At 37.5% G+C, this 27,221-nt stretch overlaps 4 protein-coding genes across 10 annotated transcripts; 3 read left to right on the top strand and 1 right to left on the bottom strand.

Annotated features, from left to right (window-relative positions):
* Positions 1–288: 288 nt before the first annotated feature.
* LOC135631137 (pectate lyase-like) lies at positions 289–2,554 on the top strand. The gene is made up of 6 exons (XM_065138573.1): positions 289–623; positions 803–844; positions 927–1,584; positions 1,666–1,769; positions 1,875–2,013; positions 2,112–2,554. The coding sequence occupies exons 1-6, from the start codon at positions 433–435 to the stop codon at positions 2,334–2,336; spliced, it is 1,359 nt and encodes a 452-aa protein (XP_064994645.1). The 5' UTR covers positions 289–432; the 3' UTR covers positions 2,337–2,554.
* Positions 2,555–9,379: 6,825 nt separating this feature from the next.
* Positions 9,380–11,856, top strand: LOC135631397 (protein NRT1/ PTR FAMILY 4.6-like). Of its 3 annotated transcripts, none has more exons than XM_065139043.1 (4): positions 9,380–9,480; positions 9,547–9,652; positions 10,000–10,217; positions 10,319–11,856. In XM_065139043.1, exons 1-4 carry the CDS (start codon positions 9,478–9,480, stop codon positions 11,735–11,737), a joined length of 1,746 nt encoding a protein of 581 aa, XP_064995115.1. In that variant the 5' UTR covers positions 9,380–9,477; the 3' UTR covers positions 11,738–11,856. The 3 variants fall into 3 exon arrangements, with proteins under 3 accessions (XP_064995115.1, XP_064995116.1, XP_064995117.1); XM_065139044.1 differs by having other exon boundaries at positions 9,466–9,480; positions 9,968–10,217; XM_065139045.1 differs by lacking the exon at positions 9,380–9,480 and having other exon boundaries at positions 9,533–9,652; positions 9,968–10,217.
* Positions 11,857–12,589: 733 nt separating this feature from the next.
* On the top strand, positions 12,590–18,363 carry LOC135583920 (small GTPase LIP1-like). Of its 4 annotated transcripts, XM_065140426.1 has the most exons (8): positions 12,590–12,721; positions 12,835–13,000; positions 13,908–13,999; positions 14,082–14,223; positions 14,930–15,234; positions 16,582–16,635; positions 16,718–16,848; positions 17,927–18,363. In XM_065140426.1, the coding sequence occupies exons 2-8, from the start codon at positions 12,904–12,906 to the stop codon at positions 18,120–18,122; spliced, it is 1,017 nt and encodes a 338-aa protein (XP_064996498.1). In that variant the 5' UTR covers positions 12,590–12,721; positions 12,835–12,903; the 3' UTR covers positions 18,123–18,363. The 4 variants fall into 4 exon arrangements, with proteins under 4 accessions (XP_064996498.1, XP_064996497.1, XP_064996500.1 ...); XM_065140425.1 differs by having other exon boundaries at positions 12,591–13,000; XM_065140428.1 differs by having other exon boundaries at positions 12,591–13,000; positions 17,930–18,363.
* Positions 18,364–19,257: 894 nt separating this feature from the next.
* Positions 19,258–26,568, bottom strand: LOC103975338 (ubiquitin-conjugating enzyme E2 2). Of its 2 annotated transcripts, none has more exons than XM_009390269.3 (6): positions 26,242–26,568; positions 25,199–25,332; positions 25,086–25,111; positions 23,270–23,359; positions 21,987–22,075; positions 19,258–19,580 (listed from the first exon to the last, which is right to left on the bottom strand). In XM_009390269.3, the coding sequence occupies exons 2-6, from the start codon at positions 25,321–25,323 to the stop codon at positions 19,452–19,454; spliced, it is 459 nt and encodes a 152-aa protein (XP_009388544.1). In that variant the 5' UTR covers positions 25,324–25,332; positions 26,242–26,568; the 3' UTR covers positions 19,258–19,451. The 2 variants fall into 2 exon arrangements, with proteins under 2 accessions (XP_009388544.1, XP_064996352.1); XM_065140280.1 differs by having other exon boundaries at positions 25,199–25,328; positions 26,242–26,463.
* Between the last annotated feature and the right edge of the window lie 653 nt (positions 26,569–27,221).

The following is a 27,221-nucleotide window of genomic DNA, read 5'->3' on the forward strand; positions in this document are numbered from 1 at the left end:
CTGGGTCGAGTTGACCGTCGCCGAAACGTACTCGATCACACGACATTATCGTCATTGACCAACAGTAACTCCACAACCGGAGTTTTTGCTGCGTTGACTTTGAATATTTATCCTCTTTTTACTCGAAACCAACCAACACAACTCGGTGCGGCACAAGTGGATCTAAAAGAAAATGACGAGAATAGAGGATCTCGTCGAATGAGAGATCTGAGAAGGATGAATGCACCGAGTGTTTCTATTTCGATCTATATATAGACACGAAATCTGTGACTCCCATGTCTTCTCGCACCCTCTTCCTCCTTATACAACGTCCCTCTGCCTCTTGTATCTCTCGTAGGAGGCCGAGAGGACAAGTTCTGGTCCGGTCTGGTACTGCATCGAAGAAAACAAGATCGTAGACGAGGAGGGAAAAAGAAGAAGGGAGGTTGTGTGATGGAGTCGAGGCCGAGGTTGTTCTTCTTCTCCCTCCTCTTCTTGGCCTCCGCTGCCTTCGCCAATGCCCATATCGCCGACTTTGATGAGTACTGGCAGAAGAAGGCCGAGGTAGCGCAATCCAAGGCTCGCAATTCCTACAACCCCGACCCTGAGTCTGTGACTCGACATTTCAACGAGGCAGTGTATCAGTACGTTTCCTCTCCCTTGTCTTCCTCTGCTTCCTCCATCATTCCTCGCATGCACGCTTCTGTTGGCGCGATTTAGCTTTTGCCGCCCATGAAGATGATTAATCACGAAAAAGACCACTTAATGCTTCTCAGCAGAACAACCGTAATGGTTAGGGTTTACGTTTTGGTGATGTCTGCAGGGAGCTGGAGAGAAACGCCACAAGGAGCGGCCTTCTGTTCCCGTATGCCCCTGTTCTTCCTCCATCTACGTGTACAGCAGAACAATTATGGTGATTAGGGTTCATGTTTTGGTGATATATGCAGGGATGCGGAGACAAACGTGACAAGGAGGGGCCTGCGCGGCAAAAAGAGATCCCATGGCCCGTGCCTGGCGACGAACCCGATCGACAGGTGCTGGAGGTGCAACGAGAACTGGATCCACAACCGCAAGCAGCTGGCCACGTGCGCCAAGGGTTTCGGCCGCCACACCACCGGCGGGAAGAACGGGAAGTTCTACGTCGTCACCGATGCGTCCGACGACGACCTCGTCAACCCTAAGAAGGGCACCCTCCGCTACGGTGTGATCCAAGACCGGCCGCTCTGGATCGTGTTCGCCCACGACATGGTCATCCGCCTCACCGAGGAGCTGCTCGTCAACAGCGACAAGACGATCGATGGCCGGGGCGCCAACGTCCAGATCATGGGCGGCGCCAGCATCACTATCCAGTACGTGCACAATGTCATCGTCCACAACCTCCACATCCAAGACATCAAGGCCGGCAACGGCGGCATGATCAGGGACTCCGAGCACCACTACGGCCTCCGAACCAGGAGCGACGGTGATGGCATATCCATCTACGGTTCGAGCAACATCTGGATCGACCATGTCTCCATGTCCAACTGCATGGATGGGCTTATTGACGTCATCGAAGGTTCCACAGCCATCACCATCTCCAATAGCCACTTCACCCGACACAACGAAGTAAGCCATTAGCCAAAAGTTATGCTTCCTCTGTGTTACCATTCTGACCAATCAGAGCTTACGTTGAGCATATGTGAAAAGGTAATGCTGTTTGGTGCTAGCGATGCCTACTCGCCAGATGCAATTATGCAGATTACAGTTGCTTTCAATCACTTTGGAAAAGGCCTTGTACAGAGGATGCCAAGGTTAGAGACGAGACTCTTCCACCATGACATATATCCAAATCCTACACGATCTTGACTGTGACCGAACCAACCGGGTTTATCCGGGTGACGATTTCTTGTCCGCAGATGCCGATGGGGTTTCGTCCACGTTGTGAACAATGACTACACCCACTGGGAGATGTATGCCGTCGGCGGCAGCCAGCATCCCACCATCATCAGCCAAGGGAACCGCTACATTGCTCCATCGAACCTCTTTGCCAAGGAGGTAAACAAGTCGCAAGTCAATTGTCTCTCTAGTACTCTCCAAGGCTTCCTTTCTTCTATCTGTTTACGTGAAGACGTCGGGTGAAATGTATACTGCAGGTGACGAAGAGGGACTACGCGACAGAGTCAGTTTGGAAGCAGTGGACATGGAGATCTGAAGGTGACCTGATGCTGAATGGAGCCTTCTTTGTGAAGTCAGGAGGAGGTGGGGGATTGCAGAAGTACGACAAGACGGATATCATCAAGGCCAAGCCGGGGAGTTTCGTGACGAGACTGACGCGCTACTCTGGGGCTCTCGACTGCTTCCCCCAACGCCCATGTTGAGGTTTTAGAAACCTGTTCTAGGAAGAGAGAGAGAGAGAGAGAGTGAGAGAGAGAGAGAGAGGGGTTGCGGGAGTGACAGAGCACAGATATATATGCTCGAGGCTCAAACAAGACGAGAGAAGAGAGGCAGACATAGGCAAGTAAGGTTGAGAAGAGATTTGGCTATGTATTGTGTATTCTTTCGTTGTTTGAGACTATAAAGACCAGTTTATGGCTAATGCTCGGTAATCCAATCTTTATTATCTTCTTCAAGCTTCTATATTTACTTAACACATGTCCACCGAATGCACTCTACACAAGTCATAAGGAAGCCAAACTAAAGATTAATATTTTTCCTAAAATCACAACTTGAAGCATGAGATTTACTATTTGAGATTCATATTACTAATTATAGATATATTTATGTATGCATATGTTTCATATTTATATGCATATGTGCATATGTATACATCTACATGTATACGTAGACTCTGTATCGTCCAAATAATAGGCTCTCTTAACAGGATTAACCTTTGAAATTAGATAACTTATATTGATTTCTGACTTTTTTGTGTCAAATAACTAATGGCAATAGATTTCCTGAATGTGGAATGTTGAAGATTTTAGCTTTCAGATCCCATCTCAGTGATTATCTTGAGACTGTGACACAGTTAATCCATCAGCAAATGAACAAAACAAATAAATCTTGATGGTGTTTTGTCTTTAAGTATCTTTTTCCCCAGTTGCTATTGGGAAGCAAATCTCACTTGCATGATGTTCACCCAACAAAGAAAAAATCCATTTATTTCTCTATTGTTTTGTCTCAATTCCTTCCTCTTCACATAATCATCATAGTCTTTGTATTGACTTCTCTGGTTGCATCTTTCAAAGATTTTAAAGGGGAAATCCAAAGATCTTTGCATCTTTCAAAGATTGTAATCATCATAGTTTATAATCATCATGGGCCTATTTAGGCTTGAAATTCAGGGTAAATAAGCTTGGCTTTTCCGGTTCATTAATCAGTCTCAAGTGTAATCTTTACATTCTCATATGCTCAGGATATTGAATTTTAATTTCAAGTGAGATAGCCAATCTAAATCTGCTTTGCTCCACTCAGCATCCTTCATTCTTTTGTATTAACACACATTTCTTCCCACACATTGAACTCTGCTTCATAAGAATTGTGCTTCAATTAAGTTCTCTTTAATTGTTCTATTACCAAAAAGAAAAGCAATTTGCAACTGAGATATCCTCCTGATGAAAAATTCCATTTTTTTCGAAAGGAAAATTTAGTAGTAATCTGCAACATTTGCGTATACAGAACTTAAAATTCTGACAAAAAACACATTTTTGTGGATTATTCAGAAGTGAAATCAGATTAAAGATTCTTTTTGTGAGTAATGAACTTCACATAGATTCTTTTTGTCGGTGGCGATCACAGTGTTTAGATCATAACAAAAGCTAAAAGTGTGTTAAGAACTTCTGAACACTCAAAACATTATTCACTTGTCAAACTATTTAAAATGACTAAAGCTTTGAGATGCAGTTCCTGCTGGTGCTAAAGTTATCTGTTGATGGAAAGACAGCCTTTAAATGTACTATTATTTGTAAAGAACATATGTTGCTGAAAGGCAGATGCTTTCAAATAAGCATGAAATCTATATCTTCTGCAGCTATGATTCTTCTTTTTGATAAAATATAAACAAGTTAGGGATCTTCAATCTTCAACAAAAGGTCCAGAATGATTTAACATTTAGTGGATTTCTTGTGATGTATTTCAACTGATTTGATTCTGCATCTCTGTCCCTTCAAGGGTCACAAAACTGAAGTCTGTGAAATCATATATCCCCTATACTAACTTGGTGTGCCATTAACAAGGATAAATTCATAAGAATATATTCCAAATTTGGACTCAAACACTTAATTCATAGGCCTTTTGTGATTCCATACTTTTCCAGGTTCAATATGCATTGTAGGACTTCCTTAGTAGTGTCATCTCTTTTTTCTTTTTACTTTTTTGGTAAAAGGTCTGCCTAATGAAATTAATCATAGATTGGTCCCAGTGGACTTTGGAAGTATGTGGATGTGACTAGCATATAATCTGCAGCCACCAGTGAGTATCTTCAGTCACCAACAACTATTGATTGGTGGATACCATCTGGGACATGAAAGCTAACAATTTATTCCATCTTAGTCAAGAACAGCCAAATCATCCTACATGCCTAACAAGTTCCTAACACCACCTTGGCTTCTGACCTAAGATCATGACACAAAACCTCATAATATTCTTTGAGATTCTTCGATAAACATCTAAAAAATTAGGGTGTGTCCTAATGGCAATTACCTTTTCGTAATATCTCTGTTTGTCTGCTAAAAAGGTTTAAGAGAAGGTTTCTGAAAGGAAGCAATTGAAAGCATTGTAAAGTATGAAGCAGCACCCTCATATCGGGAAGCATAAAATATGAGCTTTTGTTGCCTTGAAAATGATATATGATACTTCATGAATTCTTCTTTATCCAAACGATGAAATTGACTGTGTGTCAATATCAAGGTGAAGATAGAGATATGTTTGAGCATTGCCTTCTACTTTGCACCAAAACAATTGGAAGAAGAAGCTTAATCAAATCCCAACATGAAACAATGGTATGCATCAGTGTTCTGGTCATTTACCTTGATTTTGAATTGCATTGAACTTCAAATGTTCTGGCTCAATGCCTCTAATGGTGTGACCTTCTTTGTCAATTGCTCTTCACAGCTTGGAAGATACTACATGGAACTGAACGGTGTTGGACTTCGATTAGGTACTCAGTGTTGGACTGTTGGATTCAGGTGAACCGAAAGCTTTGAGAGCGTTTTTGACTTGAATTCTCCTCGCAGACTCTGTGCCTTTTCATTGACTATCTCACCATTCCACCAAAAGACCGAAGCTAAAAGAAAAGAGAGATCTTTCAAGGATGATTTCTTGCCTTGTTTTCTCCTCTCCACCGTCCAAGATGTGAAATGCGTTTCATACTATCCACAATTCTCTGTTGTGATTCTTGCCTGTTATGATAGCTAAGTCCGTAGATATTCTCTGCACTTCAATGCCCAGTTCAACTCAACTCCCATCTGTGAGAATCATGCTGTTTAGCAAAGTCAAGAGCAGGCATTTGATGGTCATGTTTGTTGAGCATTGGATTTAGGTGAAAGATCTTGTCACATTGACAGTGACTCGAGGAATAAGAACACACGCTGCAACAAGGATGAGACTAAAAAATGAATTATCCAAAGGTGATAGAATGCCACAAGCACAAAAAAAAAAAAAAAGTAAAAGGAGGATAACATTGTGCAATCTACACTGGTTTCAGCAACAGTTGCCACTTGAAATCTGGACATAAAATAAGATCACATGATATGAACTTGACACTAAGTGTGTCATGGGTCAAAAAGACAAGTAAAGATATCAAAAAGTTCTATGAAGTTGCCATCATTAGCTTATCATAGTATTGGTCTACCTTTATGTATTTAGAGAGGCTAATCAAGTTGAAGATTTGTCTGAGAAATTATGCATGCTTATTAAGCATCAGCATAGTATTGTATTAAGTGAGCATAAAGGCCATGCTATGTGTGCAGCATGATGCAGATGGCAAAAGAAAGCAGTAAATGACAACAGCTGCATAAAGTGATATCTTTGCAAAAGTTGCATGAGATAGAGGATGTAACTTAAATATTAAGTTAAAGCAGATCATTAGATTCAGAAGCCAGGAAGATCCAAAGTAGAGTCAAAGATAAGTTTAAGCTAATTATCTGGTTCTGACTTAAGCTAATAGGAATTCTAGTCACGCTGAACTCGGAAATTTAAGGTTACCCATTAATGTTTTCCTAATATTATACCGACTATCATACCATCTGTATTCTTATATTTTAATCTAATAAAACAATTAACCTCTTGAAACTGAATATTTAATTTTATATTAATAATATACATTCATTAGTCTTTGTTAAATTAATATAAAATTTAATAAACTTATTAAATTAAAATATAAAATATAAACATCTTTGACAGAATATAAATATTTATTTTGGCTAACAGTTGGGACAAGAGAAACATCTCTGTTAAAAATACTTTTGCATTAATTTGGTCTGAAATGCATCTGGCATTAGAATTTGGCAAAGTTGTAAAGCATTTATGGTCCAGAGAACTCAGTGGGACGACAATGTTTGATAATTGAACAGAATAGCCACCATATGAACTTTAATTCTGATTGATGGGTGGTCGTAATCCAGCCGGTGGTCCAATTCCCACCAAGTCCACTATGTTCCGATTCTAATACTGTGCAATGAATCCATACAGGTGCAGAATGTCTGCATGAGAATATGAACAATTGCTTGCATTCATATATAAAAGAGACTGTATCCACCACTGACATGGAAAAGCCTCTCTTCTAGGAATGATGCTAAATCCTTTTCAATCTTCACTGCACAATCTGTCCTCATAAACTTCAACAAAGTCTATCTCATGGACAAATCAAATAGATTTTGTTCAACATAGTTTGGAATATTTCCATGTTATACTCAATAATATGCAGGCCAGCACTAATTACACACACCAACAGATATGAAACAAGTGCTGATTCACCTAAAGTCAATGCAACCTTAACTCACACAAAAAATAATTAACTGTGGTACTCTTTATCATTTTCTTATTATTTTAAAAACAATTTTATATGTTATTTCCTCATGCTTATCTCTAGTGCGAAAATACATTTATAATGTGGAAGAAAATAGATCCTCAAACCATTTTCATCTCAACAATCATTTTGGTTCATCACCTTAAAAAATTCATGTTGTTGTCCATTGTGTCATACCCATCGGATGAGTGCCAATTCCTATGCTTCTTCTAGGAATTTAGATTCCCAAGTCAATCAGAGAAAAGGAGGACATACATTTTATGCATGGTGAAACTTCTTAACATATTTCTTCTTTCTTTCTTTCCCAATCAAGTGTTCACAATGTTTTGAGTCCTTCACTATTGGTGCAAACCTAGCACACTATGAACTCTCACTGTCGTAGCAGAGCTGGTGCTATACTGCACCATATTATATTTTGAACACTTGGAATATTTTGAGGAACAGTGTGTTGGATTTCAGAATAACTTTGTAGATCAATTCATGGGAAGGGGATTCGTGTGGCAGAATGCAAAGTAGATCATGATTATATAAAAGCTGTTCTCGTTGACCTTTCTTTCGTTCAAGGAAGGGCGATCAGGTAGCTTCATGCAAAAACAATTAAAATAATATTATAAATTATACATCATGATTATAAAAAATATAATAATATTTGGACGAATTTATGATTAAAAAATCTCTAGTATATATTTTTTAAATAACGATATTATTCATATTGACTACCGCTTCTGTGTATCTGCCTTATCGGACCCTACCCCTACTTTCGTAGATCCCAGTAGATTTACCCTTGCACGCCTCGATCTCATCGGTGGCACAAGTGGTCATTAGTTGTTGTCGTCCTAACTCTCCTTCCCTTTACCTTGTGGGATCCACCCCTACCTCCATGATCGTAGTCCCTTCCGCTTTTGTCATTGGCCACTTGTGTCGTGGGTAAGGACAACAAGGGCAAAGCATGTATGGGCAGGTTTGTTGCGAGCCAATGAGCTCCATAAACATGGGGCAAGTTTGACGAGGCAGAGGGGAGAGGAGTTAGGGTCAACGATTACTTATACCATGGGCGAGATATATAGAAGTAGATATGATGGGAGCCAACGTGAGGTCCGCAAAGACGGGCAAGGAGATGAGGACAATGGGTTCGATGAAAATAGGGATAAAATAATTTTTTTAGTTACTTTATGAGAATTTTTTAAAACTATAAGTTTTTTTTAATTCACCAAATTATTTTAAGATATAAAACTTACTACTTATTATTTATTAATCATAATTAGATTTTAAACTAATTAAAATAATATTATAAACCAAACATTATGATTTTAAAAATATAACATTATTTTAGCATCTAATTTTTTTATATCTAAAATATATAAAAAAAACTAAAAATAGTATTATACATACCTCTTTCCTTTTCGGCACGAGAATACAAGTACATATATATCATCCTTATATAAGAATTGAGGGAGGGTTCTCCTAAGGATTTAGAAATAAATTTTATTTCCTTGCTTGTATAATTAATGAAAAAAATTATCAATTAATTTTTATTAATCATGCTACACAAACAAGGAAAAAAACTAATGCAAAGTAGAACACTAATTATAGAATATTTTAGTTAAGGAAAAAAAAGTCCCTTGGTTACATACACAATGTCTCAGCAGCAAGTTATGAATGCTATGGTCATGGCAACAGGGTGTTACATTAAATCTGGACATGAGTACCTATCTCTCCTTGGGATTTATCTATATATCCAAACAACATAAGATAATAAGAACCTTTTTGTAATATCGTTCATTTTAATCTTTTTGTATTTGTATATGAAAATTTTTTATTATAGTCAAGATATAAAGTGGGAGTATGATAGATGATTATGGATAACCCTTCATAATTTTATTATATAAGTTACTCTTAATATATTATATCCCTTTTTATTCAAAATAAATCTAGGATCGATATGAAATATAAGATGAATGAATGATCCAAAAGATCGCAAATTTTGTTATTACATTATATCACTTTTCATCTCAAATGTTTGCTAAATTTGATTATATCAGTCTTACAATATTCATTCTTTTTTTGTTTAATATAGGTTATTGAATGCAAATTCTATATATTTAGGGTATTTTTATGGCATTACCTTCATGACTTTTGTAGGCAGTTGAGATGAAAAGGGAAAATGGGATGAACAGTTTTGGAGTGACCTTTGCAACTTTTTAAGATCAAAAGAACAGTAAACAGAAGAAGAAAATGGCCAAAGGATAGGAAGGAGGCAAATCTAAAAGATTCACTCAAGTGGAAAAGATTAAAGGATAGGAAGGATGGACTGTTGACAAAGACTCATTCTTTTATAACCAGTCATTGTCCATGTTAGGATTGGTAGGTCTACACATTTCTCTTAAGTAGTAGGCCCTTCTCTGTCTTTAAATAAGGATCCATCCCAACTCTCTCCATAGTCCCTTGGATTGTTCCATCTTCTTCGCCAAGTCAGAGAAAGCAGAAACAAAATGGTTGGCTAATTACATCTCTCTCTGGTTTCAACATCTTCCTCATCAGTCTCATCATTTTCATGTCAGGAAGAAGTGATTGCCTCTGAAAGATGGGTTGGCTATGTGGATTGGAGGAACCAACCTGCCTTGAGAAGCAGACATGGTGGCATGGTTGCAGCCTCCTTTGTTCTGGGTAAGCTTCCCTACAGAAAAAAAGCTTCTAATTCTTCAGTTTTGATTACTAATGTACTTGCAGCACAGTGTCAATTCATTCCTATCAATCTCATAGCTTTGTTTTGCTGAGTTCTCCATGCATAACTTCCGGTAAAACTTGATCCAGAGCTATAACAACTGATAAATTTGCTTCTGGTTGTCCAATTTCCATCTGTTGTTATGTGAGCTGTTCTTGCTATTGCCATGAAAACAACAAGAGACTACTCTCCTGTCTTTCTTTGTTTTGTTTTTTGTTCAGACATGCATACATATGTTTCTACCCTCTCTTGCGCAGACTTGTTGATTGAAATGTGCAACTTGGTGCAGTGGTGGAGATAATGGCGAATATGGCATTTCTGGCCAATGCAAGCAACTTGGTCACCTACTTGGCAGAGTTCATGCACCTCTCCCCCTCTCACTCAGCCACCACAGTCACCAACTTTATGGGCACAGCCTTCCTCCTGGCTCTGCTTGGGGGCTTCTTGTCTGATGCCTACTTCACTGCCTATCATACCTACCTGATTAGTGCACTTCTGGAGTTCTTGGTGAGTTCATGTCACATTAATTTCTAGTAGATCGACTCTTCTCTCACCGTATAGATTGCGATGACAAATACTGACCCTTTAAGCTTGATTCAACGAAACAGGGACTGGTCATCCTCACAGTGCAAGCCAAATCTCCGGCGCTCAAGCCGCCTCCCTGCAGAATCTCGGACACTTCCCTCGCTCCATGCCGAGAAGTCTCCGGCGGCGACGCTGTGATGCTCTTCGCCGGCCTCTACCTCACCGCACTAGGCGTCGGCGGGATCAAGGGGTCGCTTCCTGCCCATGGCGCAGAGCAGTTCGACGAGGACACCGTCCGGGGACGCAACGCCCGCTCCACCTTTTTCAACTACTTCGTATTCTGCCTCTCCTGCGGTGGCCTCATCGCCGTCACGCTCGTCGTGTGGGTGGAAGACAACTTGGGGTGGCAGTGGGGCTTGGGCATCTCCACCATCACGATCTTTCTCTCCGTCCCTGTATTCCTTGCCGGCTCCGCAATTTACAGGAACAAAATTCCAGCTGGAAGTCCTCTCGCCACCATAGCCAAGGTCTTGGTTGCTGCAACGATGAACCGCGGTTGTAACCAGAACGTAAGAAATGCCGTGGTCGACATGATCCCAATTAGCCCTGTGAGGACTGCCGAGGTGGAGGAGGGGAAGGCAGAAGAGAAGAGCAAAGAAGATATCATGGACGCCGAAGGTCCAAATGGAGAACTGAAGTGCCTCAACAGAGCAGTGGAAGGAACGCCCACGCACAGAGCTCTTGTGTGCACCGTAGAAGAAGTCGAGGATGTCAAGATAGTCGTCAAAGTCCTGCCCGTCTTCCTCTTTACTATAACGCTAAGCTGCTGCTTAGCTCAGCTCTCCACCTTCTCGATCCAGCAAGCAGCCACAACGAACACTCGCGTCGGCGGGCTCTCCGTGCCGCCGGCCTCCCTCGCCACCTTCCCCATCGTCTTCATCATGGTCCTCGCGCCGCTCTACGACCACGTCATCGTCCCCTTCGCACGCAGGGTCACCAAGAGCGAGGCGGGCATCACGCAGCTACAGAGAATAGGCTTCGGGTTGGCGCTCTCGGTCGTAGCCATGGCCGTGGCGGCGCTGGTCGAGGTCAAGAGGAAGAGGGTGGCGAGAGACTCCGGCCTGCTCGACTCCACCGAACCACTGCCGATCTCCTTCTTCTGGTTGGCGTTCCAGTACCTGTTCCTGGGCTCGGCGGACCTGTTCACGCTGGCCGGGATGCTCGAGTTCTTCTTCAGCGAGGCGCCGGCGGGGATGCGCTCGCTGGCGACGTCGCTGTCGTGGGCGTCGCTGGCGATGGGGTACTACCTCAGCTCGGTACTGGTAACCATCGTGAACGGTGTGACGGGTAGCGGACACCACGAGCCATGGCTGTCGGGGAGAAACTTGAATCACTACCACCTCGAGCGGTTCTACTGGCTCATGTGTGCTCTGAGCTCCGTCAACTTTCTACTCTTTGTGTTCTGGGCGAGAAGGTACAGATACAGATTCAATGCACGCTAGTATTAGTCTGCAAACCATTCTCATGCTTCATATTGGGATCAGATGTATAACCAACTTTGAATGGATCCAAATTCTGTAAAAGCCATTATTTAGCTACTACTTGATGGCCTTCTCTCATCTGTTCTCCTTCTTCCCCAATTTTTGATGTCTTGGTTTATCCTGTGACACATTAAGTGCCCAAACACAAAAGCACCAAACAAAATAAAGAGGGATCGATATCGACATACTTTCGAACACATGACTTGTCCCGGAAACTTGACTGTCACCTAACATGTCACCATTTGTCCTTCTCAATATGGGCATGTGCTTTAAAGAGTTACTGTAAGATTTTGTCTCTTTGAAGTCTGATGGACCCCCCCCCAAAAAAAAAAAAGAAAAAAGAAAAAGTCTCTATGTTTTTTGGATTGTTTTTCATTAAATAACTTTATAAATTATTAAACATGAATTTTTTAAATAAAATTTAAAATAATTTATAATGTATATCAACATAATTTATAATTTAAAAATAATGTATATCAACAGAATGTATATCTAAAATAATTTAAAATTTTAAAATAATTTATAATGTATATCAACATAAATTTTTGGATGTTTACATTTTTAATAATAAATAATGTTCTATCTAAGTTTATAGTTTTAACAGAATGTAATTTTAATATTTAGTAAATGCTATTTTAAAATAAAGACTCATATTATTTATATTTTTCTTTTTTTATCAATATTATTCTTTACTATTAATTTGGTTCCATTTAATTAGATAGAATGATTCTTTACTATTAATTCGCCCAAATAATATTATTATAAAAATACTTAAGTAGGGAAATAAGAGAACGAGAATCTGCGATCTACCCATTGAGGTCCAAATCGGACCCATTTCCATCGATTCCAGAAGCCTCCGATTCGTCTCGACTCGCATCTCGCCAATTTGGGGGCACCTCGTTCCTGTTCGATCGCGAACCGGAAACTTCCGCCGTCGAGATTTAGGTCTCTTGTTGGTTTTTTGTCGGTGGATCTTGGCATGCTGCTCGATTTGGGTGGGTGCTTGTGGAGTTTGGATGAGATGAAATGAAACCCGTCGTTTCCGTCTTGAATTTTAGGGCGCTTGATCTCGATCCTGGATTTCTTCGAGGCGTTTCTTGTGGTCGAAGGATTTGGTGGTGATCACCATGTTTTGGTGGGAGAGGGAGAAGGAGACTGGTAGTAGGGAGCATAACGGTAGTCCTCCTTGTGGCCAGGTCCGCGTTCTCGTCGTCGGCGACGCAGGTATTGGATTGCTGTAAACAAACTTGAGCTGATCGTTGGATAGTTGGTCAGTCTATTTGTTGGCTGTTGCGAGTGCCTCTACATTTATTGCATATTTCTTTCTAATTATTCCTACAACAAGTATGGGAATATGCATGTTCATGATTATACAAGTATGATTAGTTGTCAGTGATACTTGAGATCATTATTAGAAACTTAAGGACTCCCTTCATCGTTTGTGTAAATTGATATTGCAGCTAGTTATATGTGTCTGCAGTGAGGTTTTTGTTTTTGAATGTTCTTCTGTGTGAGTATCGTGGAGGGATTATCCTTTTGCTGGAGTAGAGTTGTTTCATGATAGATTGTTGAAGAAGACACTTAGGTGAATACTATTGACAAAATAATAATTTCTCAGTTCTCCTGTTAAAAGGGGTTTTTGAGATTTACTCAATATACTTTAAGAATCATAACAAATATTCAAATTCTTATATAGTTTCAGTAACAGCCAATGTTCAAATTTATTGTCAGTGAATACAATTGATAGAATTCAATAGATGTGTGGGGTTTTTTATCCCTTTTGTGCAATGTTTCACATACGGATTTTGTAGAAGCTCAGAGTTTGTATTTTAGTGGATCTGGTCATTTGCCTTTTCCTTTTGCATCTGAGACTCTTAGTTTTCGACTATCAAGCTACTGTCTGATTTTTAAATGTTGTTTTGTCCAAATAATCCTCACATGTTGATTTCCATGCAAATTGGTCCATTTAAATTTACTCAACTGTTTTCTGATGAATGCATATATTTGCATACTTTCATATACAACTTATTCATGAACATCTTTGGGGGGTTTTGTTGCATGGAGTGTGCTTATATATGGATATATGTCATTGTAGTTTACCACTTCAGCTTGATCTTTGATCTTGTGTCAGGTGTTGGAAAGACATCCCTAGTACACCTAATCTTGAAGGGTTCTTCCATTGCTCGACCTTCTCAAACAGTTGGCTGCACAGTGGGTGTGAAGGTAATTCTTTTTCTTTTTCTCAAAACTTGCATATGTTTTTCATCAAAGTTAGCTCACAATGTCTTAATGATATCATGCCCAGCATGTTTCTTATGGAAGTGTTAGCAGCTCTTCGAATAGCATAAGAAGTGACACACACAGAGACTTTTTTGTTGAGCTTTGGGATACCTCAGGACATGAACGTTACAAGGATTGTCGATCTCTTTTCTATTCACAAATTAATGGTAAGTTCTTGTGTCTCAAATCGTCAGTGGTCTATTATTACAAGTCACCAGTGTTTGATTTGTCATAGCTTTATTGTACTTAAGATATTGTCATAGCTTTTAAATATTGTACTTGTAGGTATTGTCATTATTATTTATGTCTTCAAGACCAAAAAAAGGTGAAAAATATGTTGCTGAATTATTTTTAATTGTATCCTATTGATTAATATCCTTTACCTGCTAAATTTAATCTAATTGGTATTTTTTTGTTTTATTTGCATTTCTCATGGTAAAATGATATTTTTTTAAGAATTTAATTGGACCTTGATTTAGTTGGAAAATTCTGGTTTCTGTGATTTCAAGGTTGATGAGCCCTTGAACTTATTTGGGCCAAAGCAAATTTGATATAGAAAAGCTATTTCCATCCAGGGCACCAATTAAATTGGAACTAAATAGCATGCTCTGTGTTCTTTAACTTTAATGATTGATCTTATAGTCCAGGCTCAGGACAACGTATTTCCTTAAGTTGAATGGTCATAGAAGCCTGACCTTATGATTATGGATTGTCTGACGATCATCAATTTTCCATGTATGATATTCGAGTAATAAAGGAAACTGATATGTTCTATGAATACACTTCTTTTTTGTTTGCATTGACTTGCTACAAAAGTGTATCTGCTGAGAGTACAAGAATTCTGGTCACCTTTTATTTAAAACTCTTTTGTAGGGGTTATATTTGTTCATGACCTCTCTCAAAGAAGGACCAAGACAAACTTGCACAAGTGGGCTGCTGAGATTGCAGCAAATGGTACATTTTCAGCTCCTTTGGGATCTGGTGGTCCTGGAGGCCTTCCTGTTCCTTATTTAGTTATCGGTAACAAAGCTGATATTTCTGCCAAAGAGGGTACAAGGGTAAGCAGCGGCAATCTTGTCGATGTTGCTCGCCAGTGGGTTGAGAAACAAGGCCTGCTTCCTTCTAGTGAAGAACTTCCATTGGCAGAGAGTTTTCCAGGCAGTTCAGGCCTCTTGGCAGTAAGAAGTTTTACTTTGAAGCTTGAGTTAATTAGTTTTTTATCAGCAATTTAGGCCTTTTCTGCAATGAAGTTACCTTTTTCCCAGTTGCAATTACTGTTTCTCTATGGGTGGGTCTTGGTACAACAGTAAGGTTGCTCTTTTGCGACCTGGGAGACCAGGGTTCGAGTCACGGAAACAGTCTCTTTAAATATTTAAAGGTAAGGCTGCGTACATTGGCCCTCCCCAGATCCCGTATTGGCGGGAGCCTCGTGTACTGGGTATGCCCTTTTTTAATTACTGTTTCTCTATATTACAATTGGCATGGAACCTTTGATGGTTTTTTTTTTTAAATTTTGATGATAAGATGAATAGTAAATAAAATGCAATACCTTTAATAGTTCCCTATTATTTATAAAAACCCGTTAATGATTTTATGTCTAATAGTACGTGCCATCAGTATAAGCACTTGACACTTGATACTATAGTTATTTCTGTTAATTTATGTCTGATCTATGTCATGTGAAAAAAGTAATTGATATCATCACTGAATTAAGAGATGATGTTGGGTTGGATCGACTTATATAATATTAGCTTACATTTAAGCATTTTGTGCAATATGAATAAATATCAGCATCTAAAATAGGCTAGAAGGATATCGGGTTGTGTCACTACGAGAAGGGGAGAACATGCTGGCCTTTCTTGCACTTGTTCTGATCGTTCTCTTACACTTGGAGTAAATAGTTGAGCCTTGCAAGATTGTAGGTAGGTAGAAGTCATTTATGGACAAAAGGTTCAATGAATCTTCTTTCTCTTCCATGTAGTTGGTTTGGTTTATTTTCTATTTTGGGTTTATCCTGATCCTGTTAAATTGGTTGTTTCTGTTTTTTGATGACTCTTCTCTCTGGCTAGTATGCCATGATATCATGGAAGCCTTTTTAAGCTTTCAATTGTTCTCTCCTTGCTGTATGACTATGATTTTAAGATGGATTACAGAACTCCTTTTTCATAACAGTAGACCTTGAACTGCCCATCCTTGTTTGATGCCTTAGCTTGTTGTAACTTCAATCCTCCAGAACAATTCCAACTCTTCCCTTTCTATCTAGCGTATGTAGACGTACTATGTTATATGAGAATATTCCAACCCATAGTATCTTGTCAAGGTTTAGCTGGAGCTGCCTTTTGCTTTCAGTAATTTATTTTTAGAAATCATGGTGGAAAATTATCTTTGTTCAGCATATACCATTATTGTTTTCGACCATTCAATTTTCTTTGATTGATTCTTGAGACATGGAACAGCATATTTATGTGTGTGGTCAGTAATTGGTCTGCACTTGGATTATTCCTAATTCTGTTAACTATCTCCAGGCTGCCAAAGAAGCCAGATTTGACAAGGAAGCTGTGATTAAGTTTTTTCGTATGGTCTGTATCAATAAACTAATGTTGACCTGTAGATTGTTTTGTGATAATTCTTATTCTTTAACATTGTCATCTGTCTTTTCAGTTGATCAGGAGAAGATATTTCTCTGATGAACTACCGGGTCCTAGTCCATGGTCCATAAGCCCACTCCAAAACTCGCTTCATCTTACAAGTGAGAATTCAAGTGATGAAAATCAACTTCACCGAAGATTGAGGTATATTTTTAATAAATATCAAGTTGTTTTAGGATCATTTACCTTTATTGCTTCTTCTGTTCTTCATATGCAAAAGCAAGTAGTCCTTGCATTTACTTCTTGTTAGCCATTTTCTTTTAGTTAATTTGGGAAATTTATCTTTCTGCATCTCACCTATGGATATAACCTCAAGGACTTCCAATTTTTTTCTTACTCTGACTAAAAAGTCAAAACAATGGTATACATATCTCGAGCTTAGATTCTGTGATGTACTTTATGATACAGATATTTCTTTGTCTGTGTGTGTGTGGTATGACTAATTCTGTGGCCTAATTTATTCAGTTTCACAACATTTATTATGGCTCCACATTAATTGAGTTCCTCTGGACACAATGTTACTCTCTCAGAAAAGTATTAGGCCCTGATGCAGGTGTTGGTTGAATGAAAGAGGCTTCTTTTTTTAAATTAATGATCAGTAATTGATAATAAAAGGCAGATCCAGACAAGTCTGATTGTAGATATAAGAATCCTGATTGAATGCATGTTAGGTTTGCCCTGTATCTGCAATATGAGCACCTGCAAATATTCTGATACGGTACTTACAATTAAATTATAAGACCTTTAAGAAATCCACAATTTAAAGTAAAAAAATGACTCATAAGATTTCACGGAAGTTGTGATCTACCAGGCTTTATATAAAAAAAAACTTTGTGATTTAATCAAGTATTTCTGGATCATAATCTTAGTCACACCGAAAGATTCTTGACACAATTTGAAACATATTGTGTGGTTCAATATGTGATTTTAATATATCCTCTACTTTTCATGTTTCAATCTAATATCTTGATCATCCCTGAGGGCCTCATACATCACATTATCCAGTTCAGCAGTTCTAAAGATTAGGTACTCCGGAACTTTTTTTTCCTGTGATTGTTACGTTATAGTGTTTGTTTTGCCATGCTGATATTTGTTTGCTACTGGGGCAGCTTGATATCATGAGAAGCCAGCACCACCTGGATCGCCTTCATAGCTATTGTTTTTTTGTTTTCTTTTTCCATATATTTGTTCTATTATGATACTAATGTTGACCTTTCTCTAGCAGTTTAAGTGGTGAAGGTTACAAGTCCAGTGTGCTTCCACCACTTCCTGCTCAGCTAAACCTTGCACCACCACCTACACTCTATCCTCAGCAGCCTATGTCGGTGCCTGAGAGCTACAGCTTCCACAGATTCTCAACCTCTGGGCTGTCTGAAATGGGCAGCACAAAATCAAGTAGAGCTGATATCAATGTTTGATTTCAACATCTAATGGTGCTTCTGAGATTGATGTTTTAATGTGATTCATCCTGCTTGTAAAAGCTTTCTCATATCGGTGACGATCCCCTTGGTCCCATGTCGAATTTGCCGCGGATCTTGCCTGTGCTTCTTGTTGCATGACTATATACTCGATTGTTACATCACATGTACGCAATTCTTTTTTACTTGCTATGACTGTATACCGATCATTTTTTATAGAGGACAAGCACCGTTTTGTTTATCTCTTCGAATGAAAGGAAATATACACCACTTATAAATATTGGAGAAGGCCGCATCTCTTGGGGTTGAATGGTTCCTGTTGCTTATAAACTAGGGAAGTTGTGACTGCCAACTTTTTGTGTTCTCTTTGTAGTGATTTAAGATATCAGTCCAGTAAAGGATTATATTGTTTGATGTATCATTGTTTCTTATTTATCTGTTTGATGTGGGATGATTTAACTTGGTAATCATTTGATGGGGAGACAATTTTCTCTTTGCTGGTCAGTGACAATGGTGTTATTTGGTAAAGCAGGACAATTTACAAGCTTTGGACGGACGGACGAGCGATAAAGCATTCAGGTTTCTATACTTTTCTTTTGCACTGTACGATAGGGTTAAAACTGGTTTGATAAAGCATCCATATGGTATTACTGTTTGGTGTATTGTTATTTTCATGTCGTCTTCTATTTTATATAGTGATATCAGAATATATAGGTTCTTACATCATTTCCTACGAGTACTGTATCGATTTGTCAGGCTGTTGATCAATATTATTTCACTGTCTACCTCTGTCGGAAGCTCATGGATTCTCTGCCATGAGTTCGGATGGAGGACGACGCCATCGCCATCGATTTGGTTAGTTTAGGACTCTCGGAAATAGAAGTGATCTCCATAACGAATCTAAACTCTCAGATACCAGAGATCATCGATTTAATAGCGACAGCAAGGTACTCATTGTTCGGACTTTGATTGATTAACCAATAGAAAGCTATAAAAAAAGTATAAAAATACATTAATCAACCTGTAGAAACAGAACAACGGAGCACCAGTCCAACATAGATCTTACTTCAAAAAAGTCAAGTAAAACCATCTAATGAAATCAACAAGGCACAACAGAACAAGCAAACCAGCAAGGTGAAAATGTGTATGATTAGAAGCAAGCTAGATATGAGTAAGTCAACAGCAAGCAAAAGAAACCGAATGGGTGGTTCGTGTTGGATTACAAAGTTTCAGGCACAAAGGCAAACCATTTTACTACAGACAGCAACATACAACTGCAGGATAAAGCAAGCACCATTTCTCTCCCCATGTGTGTGATGCACTGTGTCATTAATCCGCTGTCCAGCTCTGTTCGACAATCTCACGCAGTTTTCTGTTGTACTCACGCTTGTTCTCACTGAACATCCGTGCAGCCTCAGAATTTGCAGGCGAGTTGGGATTAGGATCACAGAGCAAAGACTGCACCAAAAATTTGGTTCTACTGTTAGTAGATGATTGATCCCTTTGTCAGCTTAGATAGATAAGTGATAAAAGTATTGACCCAGAGGGTGTTGGAACATATGCTTCCATACAGAGCGATCATCAAATCGTCATAACTACACAGGTACAATGCATATACTCACCAACTAAAGTGTAAACATCCACCAATCCATTTTGAAAAAAAAAAAATTGTTATTTATTGTCTGCAAATTTAGCTGATAAGATGCAAACATGACCCGCTATAAAAAAAATATGAATGCTACAGCCATCCCTGTATCCTTAAGAATATAAACTTGTTCACAGATGTTGCACACTGCAAATAAACCCTAAGATCATTCCAGTAAGCCATTTACAAGAACAAGGATGTAGAAACAAAACTATGCATGAATTATATCTATATGTAATCTATGAGCTATGAATGTCGATCTAATCAAATATTGTAAACTTATGAATTATCCCAATCCAAGTTGAGTATTTACGAACTTCATTGCTGATAATCCTGATATGAAATGCTGATTTACGACTCAGAAAAGAGTTTATTTAACATTATTATCCTATATCTGTTTGACATCAGCTATCCTATATCCCAATCCAAGTTGAGTATTTACGAACTTCATTGCTGATCATCCTGATATGAAATGCTGATTTACGACTCAGAAAAGAGTTTATTTAACATTATTATCCTATATCTGTTTGACATCAGCTATCCCAATCTCCAGCTGCTCAGCATTCTAAAGCAAGTACCACATCCTCATATGACTAGTCTTTGATGGACCTTAGATAACCCAAGTTATCATCTACTAAGATAACTATAATTATTAGCTCAATTAGACTATTTGTGACGAGTCAAAGTTGTCAAATGCCTCGGTGGTCCTAGACGGAGATGGAAATCTTAACAACCACTGTTTCATATTGAAACTTAAACTACAATCGTGAGACTCCTTCAGTGTTTGCTAAAAGGTGTTCTTATGGAAGATACTATGTTCACAGTAAAAAGATTTGATTCATCTTATTGTTTACCGAAAAAAGCCTAAAACAACTATTACAAACAACTTGATAAAGAAAACCTTTTGCTATTGTTCCAATGTTCGAATTGAAAAACATTCCCAATCTTTAGTCAAATCCTATTACCCTCCAGTAACAACTATTTGTAACAAACAACCATTTTAGAGAGAAAAAAGCAGGCCTTGGGAGTTTTAAGTAGCTTCCTATGCACTATCACGGTGTTCTGCTGTTGTTTGGATGGATACTTAAGTGAGGTGCCAAGGCCCTAAGCAGCCTAGGTGACATCCATAACAATATTTTAAGAGAAACACAGGATTCAAAACAACTAAGCTCATAGAAGTTGTGACATAAAAGCCAAGCCTTACAGATATGATTGGAAAACTTCCAACATATTTTTTCATTCCACCCAAGAAAGCACACCACCCAAGATATTTACCAGTACTGTTAACTTTACAAAATCTACCAATTTAGAAACAAGGTTTGGCAAACGTATAACCAAAATCGCAAGGCCTAGACCTTGAACTCTTTTCTCCCTCTTCGTTCTTCTTGTCTTTCTCATCAACTTTGATATTTTCATATTTATCTGAGACCATTATCCATCAACCCTCCCAAACAAGCCTCATCTGAGCCCATCACCAAACTTCCCCACCAAGCCACCACCACTCATGCTAATGCTACCACATAAAAAAAAAACTCTTCCTCTCCTTTTCTCATTGCCCCGTTTTTCCTAGGTTTGGCATTTTTTCCAATTTTCTCCTCCACTTTACCATAATTGAGGATACAAAAACAAAATCCACCTAGTAGAACCAAGCTCAACGAGTCTAATCTACCACAGAAGTCTGACCTCAAAAGTAAGATGGTAGATATTGACTGCCTAACCCAAATAAATGCCATATAAGATTGAAAAATAAGATCAACTGAAATTCAGAGGATCTCCCTCATGTTACAAATCTGCAGTTATATTTCCAAGACTCCACCAATCAGATGTAAAAAAAAAATTGATACACTCAACCTGTTTATAACATCCAGTCACCATATACTAACAAGATCATTTATTGTGAAAACCTCAAGGCCCTTCACATTGTTAGACAAAAAGTATGAGCTTGTATACATAAATGAAATTGTTGAAGTCCATACTGTTAAAATCAGCAGAAAAAAATTCCTGAACAAACATAAAAATTGCTGAGCAGTTGGCACACTTATTTATTCCAGTTCACATTAATGATAAATTAAGGATGTCAAACACTAAATATATTTTGCATTTCAAAGCACAACAACAGGGAGAGAAGGGTCATCAAACTAACAAAGTTTTAAGAAAAGCTCAACAAGAATATAGGAGAAACTTTTGTGTATGATTAAGAAAATAATGGATCCTAATACCTGGATAGAAGTAAGAATGGCAGCTACATCATATATTGGGCTCCATTGGTTCTGCAAAATATCCAAGCATATACTTCCATCTGCGTAAACTGAATAATTCATTTAAAAGCATTAGGATTAGTCTAAAGAATATTAAACACTCAATATATAACAACATTAATTTAAACTTCCCAGGATCACAACCAGTAAATTCAGCAAATAAAGGACAACCTCTGTGATGGCAAATAACGTCACATTCAAACAACTCTACAACAAATTGGCAATGAGGTATTAGCATAAAAATTAACCCCTTGATCAGTTGAGCTCTAAACGAGGCATTTCCCACCGTTGAGCTGTCAGCAACAACCCTAGTTAAATAAAAGGGCAGGAAGATCATATTTCATTGTTTATAATAAAGTTATCTTAGGTCTCCCACTACCTCTAATCACACCATTAATCCTAATAGACTAACTTGTCTAAATAGATTAAGCCTTCTATGTACGTGTTCATATCACCATAAAAGATTTTTCCTCGTTTTACCCTCTCTTAGTAGCTCAGGAATTAAAAATATTTTTTATTTTATTTTTATAGTAACCCCATATATCCACATTAAGATTCGTATTTTGACTATATTAACTTTTTTGTACAAGTTTCATAATTGCATGACACAATGATCAATAAAGCATGATTGCCTTACAGCTCTCAAAAATATAAAGAAAGAGAACTACTAATTTGAAAAGGGAAAAAATGACCATCCGAAACTCCTATTGCTCCTCTCCACTCTAACAATCTCAATTTTACTTCATAAACAATATCTTCAACAATCTCTCGACTTTATTGAATAATAGTAGCAAGATATCTAAAATTTATTCATAAGAACTTCTTGTTCATCTATCTCAACTACTCTCCTACTTAAACTAAAACTTTTAATGTCTGGCAATAATATCCATATCTCAAGTCTAACTGAACTCTCATCAGCGTAGACAAAATCGTAACCAAATAACATATACCATAAAACTCTATCCTATATATGACTAGTGAGCTCATCCATTATCTATGTGCAAGGAGACATAATATCTCCTGTTGTTTAGTGACAATATCACCCAGTCCAAGAACCATCTGTTGTTGTTTAGTGACAATATCATGTAGTATGTTTGTCTTGGCATTCAACTTACATGTGTAAATAACAATTTCTAACACAGGTAGTAGTCATCAGGCCTTGCAGAATAAAGCACAACCAGAGAAGAAGAAGAACATATATATAGACATTCATGAAAGAAAAAGGAACCAGTATCTTCACTTACTATTAGGATGAAACATTCGAGAAACAAATCGTACAGTTGGCGGCTTATTTGGATAATCCTCTGTAAATTGAAGTGTCAACTTAAACGTTCCTGGTCAGATGAAATATTTCAAGCTCAGAGAACGTAGAAACAATATCAACTGCTGATAAACTTATGAAAGCAGGTATATAATACAAAATTTGCAGACAGAAAATGAAATAAGTTAAAGCAACACATACAAACATAGATTTGCACAAAAATAGTAGTTCAGACAATGAAAGATCTTACCACTCTTGAAACTTGAACAGAATTCTGATTAAAAGATTAGATATCAAAATCTCATAATATTCAAATAAGCGTAATATAATATTTTGCTAGATAAAATTTCAGGCTTAAGAATGAATATAGATGCAAGCCGAAAAGGTTAACTTGGTAGACTACTGCAGATTCTCTTTCTACATGATCTAACAGTATGACTGGCTCTAGATAATACACAATATGGTAGACATATTCTAAGATCAAACATACTAATTTTCTTTTAGTGGACAACATACTACTTCATGTTTTGTTACATAAGCCACAAGAAACCCCAGAAAGAACCAGATCCTCATTAATTAAATGAGCAAGCAATAGGATGACGGCAGGGAGAAAAAACACAAGTTGTTGAACAAGGCATTTGAGCATAACTTACACTATAAGAAAATAAAATCTCCTCTCCCCAATTTAAAACGTAATATGGACTTAAAACCAGTCAAATAGAAGAAGGATGATAGGACTGCATTCCTTTTTTTCCCTTTGGTATGCCAGTAACCAATATTCTTGATGCACTTACCACTATGTCTCATTATGCAAACAAATAAACTTCAATCATCTAAAATTGATGCTATATGTTTCCTCTTCTAATTCCATAATAATCATCAGACTTATTCTGTAACAAATGCTAGGATTGTTGGGAGAATAAGTTGTCTATGATGCAAGATAGCTCACGAAAAAAATGAGCAATTACAAATATTGACAAAATTTATTTTGAAACAAAAGGATATCAACTAAAGCCACATAATAGGTTTTATTTTTTTTCTAATACCAGAAACGCATGAATGAAAGCTAATAAAAAAATTTCAATCTAAATTCCAATTTTAAGCATTGAAAAAAGGCATCGTATTTAGCTGCCTAGTATCTTGGTTGACCATTCTAAGTGCCTAGCAATTTAGATACCTGGTAATTCCCAAGATTTCATACCAAGTTCTTTCATGTCTAGCGAAGAATAACATCCTAGGCTTCAAGGATAATCCCTAAATATGACTTTGGTTTAAAAAGACCATTTCACATTACAATCTTCATATTAAAATTCATGACCTTTCATTTGCATACATAATGCCATAATAAAAAAATAAAGAAGACAATTTCCATTATACAAGCTGACAACAATTAGATTATTAAAACTTCTCACTGTAATAGATGTTATAACACAATTTGTTAAGCTATTGAGATTGTTCGATCTTAGAGAAAACCTTTATAATTTTGCACTGCAGAAGCTTTCTCTTGGTTTCCCTAGAGTAAATATTATGATATAATACCAGCATGGATACAATTAAACATGCTTAATAAAATATGAATACAAATGAACAACTACACAATTTATTAATTATATCGGTCCATGGAACACGACAAAGTGTAACAGCTAAATATCAAACTTCTGGACAAGTGAAACTAACTTAGCAAAAAGCAAAAAATGGGAAACATATGTGGTGATGAGGTACAGGGGTCATCTGCATAATAGAAAATCAGTAAGATGTTCCAACTCCTTGGGCAGACACTACAGCACCAGAAAACCTACCTCCATCCCAAGGTGTGTCATCCGGGCTGCAGTTAAAAACCAAGAAAATGGTTTCAGTAACATAAACCCATAATTAGCAAGGAAAACCACAATAAATTTCTTTCCAAACATACCCAAATATTACAGCATTCCATAGCATGATGTTGTTGTCATGAGGAGCACCACTGATACCTGCAGGAGGGTCCTGCTGCAAACGCTTGAAGTCCCTCATAAGCCTCTTCCTTGCTGGTGTCGACATCCTCGCTACCTAGATGAAAGAAATTTTCATGTTCCATACACTGTCAATATATAATTCACAAGAATCCCATTTCTATTCAGGTCTACTTTTAATAGAAAGAAAAGGTTATAGGCTTTTCTATTCAAGAATCTCATTTCCATTTCTATTCCCAAACACCTATCTCCCAAAGTTGTACATTGGCATTTTGACTCCCATCTTACACAAACTTCACAATTTCCCCATCCTACCCTCTATGCGGCTATAGGCTAGAATCATTAACTGGTCTTGTATTTGACTTGCCCCCCCCTCCTCAAAATGAATTGGAGATATCAATTCATTTATCAAGACTGGTTAACCATACGTTTTGGGTACTGATGCTCTTCAAGAAAAAAAAAGGATAGAAACCACGTTTTATTTATCTAGAGAGTATATTTCATGTTGATATATACTAGATAAAGCAACGAATGCATGACGATTTTTTGTGACAACTTGAACAGAGAACTGCATCATATTTCACATGCAAACGAGAAAAAGATCACAAGAGCAAGAATTCATTGAATCCAATTAGAATTTGCATATTATCCCCTTCAATACCCCCACACACAATCACGAAAAGCAAAAAAGGACCTCATTTTGGTCAATACATTAACCTATATATATATATAAACATATATCAGACCCAAGTTTGACAAAGCGGACTAATTCCATAAGATCATCCAAGGCTTCTACACGTAAAAGTCTCAGAAATCAACCAATACTTCCTACCATAATAGCAAAAGAGGAAGACAAAGCGAAATTAGGGTTTTCCGCAACAAAATATATCAATTGATGTTTTCCGCACAAGATCAATTCCACCACCAAATCGCATCGGTAAGAAACGATACCAAACAAAACAAATACGAGATCGACAGAGGACGCGAATCGAACGGATTCCTCTACCTGTGACCCAGCCGCGACTGCGAGAGACGGAATTCTCTCGGGACGCAGCCGCCCCGTCTAAGAAACAATAGCTAATTTGGCGTCGCCCTGTTGCCCGATCGACTCCTCCTCCGCCCTCGATCTCAGTCACGAAAGCAACGTGAAGAAGAAACCTTCGATTATTCGGGAACGACGAAGAGCAAGATGACGAGGCGAATCGCAACGAAGAGAGAAGAATTCGCACGATTCATCCGGAGCGAACCGAAGAGGGCTTTTTATTGAGAGCGTTGATTGGCACCGCGAGTTAACTCGCGACTTAGACACAGTCGGCTCGTTTCAAAATGTGTGCCATTTCCTCTTGTCGTTTCCTAATGTGGTATATATATATATATATATATATATATATATATATATATATATATATATGTATATATATATATATATATGTATATATATATATGTATGTATATATATATATGTATGTATATATATATATGTATGTATATATATATATATATGTATGTATATATATATATATGTATATATATATATATATGTATATATATATATGTATATATATGTATGTATGTATATATATATATGTATGTATGTATATATATATATATATGTATGTATATATATATATATATATATATATATATCCTAAGTCAGTCGATAATATAGAATAATATTATCAGCACTATCATTGATAGTATCGTCAATTTAAACGATAGTACCAAAATTTTATGATAATAATATATTTTTAAATTTATGGCTCATGTAAAAAGTTATGATAATAATATGCTCAAAATTCAGATTTTATGATGATAATATATTTCTAAATTTATGACTTATGTCAAAAGTTACTTATTTGTGATTTAGTATTATTTTCTTTATTTATAACTTTTACTTTGATTAATCGAGTTTCTAAACTATATTATTTTCTCTATCGAATTTTAAAATTGATCAATAGCATTAATTCATCTATCTTTTTTCTAGTG

Source organism: Musa acuminata, chromosome BXJ3-2 (genome assembly GCF_036884655.1).
Source record: "Musa acuminata AAA Group cultivar baxijiao chromosome BXJ3-2, Cavendish_Baxijiao_AAA, whole genome shotgun sequence".
Taxonomy (NCBI): Eukaryota; Viridiplantae; Streptophyta; class Magnoliopsida; order Zingiberales; family Musaceae; genus Musa; species Musa acuminata.

Excerpts from the sequence above, each read along its gene's own strand:
- LOC135631137 (XM_065138573.1), top strand. The coding sequence starts at position 433 with ATGGAGTCGAGGCCGAGGTTGTTCTTCTTCTCCCTCCTCTTCTTGGCC. Across the intron at positions 624-802 it reads TTCAACGAGGCAGTGTATCA|GGAGCTGGAGAGAAACGCCA; the intron begins GTACGTTTCCTC and ends TGATGTCTGCAG. Across the intron at positions 2,014-2,111 it reads CGAACCTCTTTGCCAAGGAG|GTGACGAAGAGGGACTACGC; the intron begins GTAAACAAGTCG and ends TGTATACTGCAG.
- LOC135631397 (XM_065139043.1), top strand. Across the intron at positions 9,653-9,999 it reads TGCAGCCTCCTTTGTTCTGG|TGGTGGAGATAATGGCGAAT; the intron begins GTAAGCTTCCCT and ends AACTTGGTGCAG. Across the intron at positions 10,218-10,318 it reads GTGCACTTCTGGAGTTCTTG|GGACTGGTCATCCTCACAGT; the intron begins GTGAGTTCATGT and ends TCAACGAAACAG.
- LOC135583920 (XM_065140426.1), top strand. The coding sequence starts at position 12,904 with ATGTTTTGGTGGGAGAGGGAGAAGGAGACTGGTAGTAGGGAGCATAAC. Across the intron at positions 14,000-14,081 it reads GCTGCACAGTGGGTGTGAAG|CATGTTTCTTATGGAAGTGT; the intron begins GTAATTCTTTTT and ends TATCATGCCCAG. Across the intron at positions 16,849-17,926 it reads CAACTTCACCGAAGATTGAG|CAGTTTAAGTGGTGAAGGTT; the intron begins GTATATTTTTAA and ends ACCTTTCTCTAG.
- LOC103975338 (XM_009390269.3), bottom strand. The coding sequence starts at position 25,323 with ATGTCGACACCAGCAAGGAAGAGGCTTATGAGGGACTTCAAGCGTTTG. Across the intron at positions 25,112-25,198 it reads TGGAATGCTGTAATATTTGG|CCCGGATGACACACCTTGGG; the intron begins GTATGTTTGGAA and ends TTTTAACTGCAG. Across the intron at positions 19,581-21,986 it reads CCATTCTTACTTCTATCCAG|TCTTTGCTCTGTGATCCTAA; the intron begins GTATTAGGATCC and ends TTTTTGGTGCAG.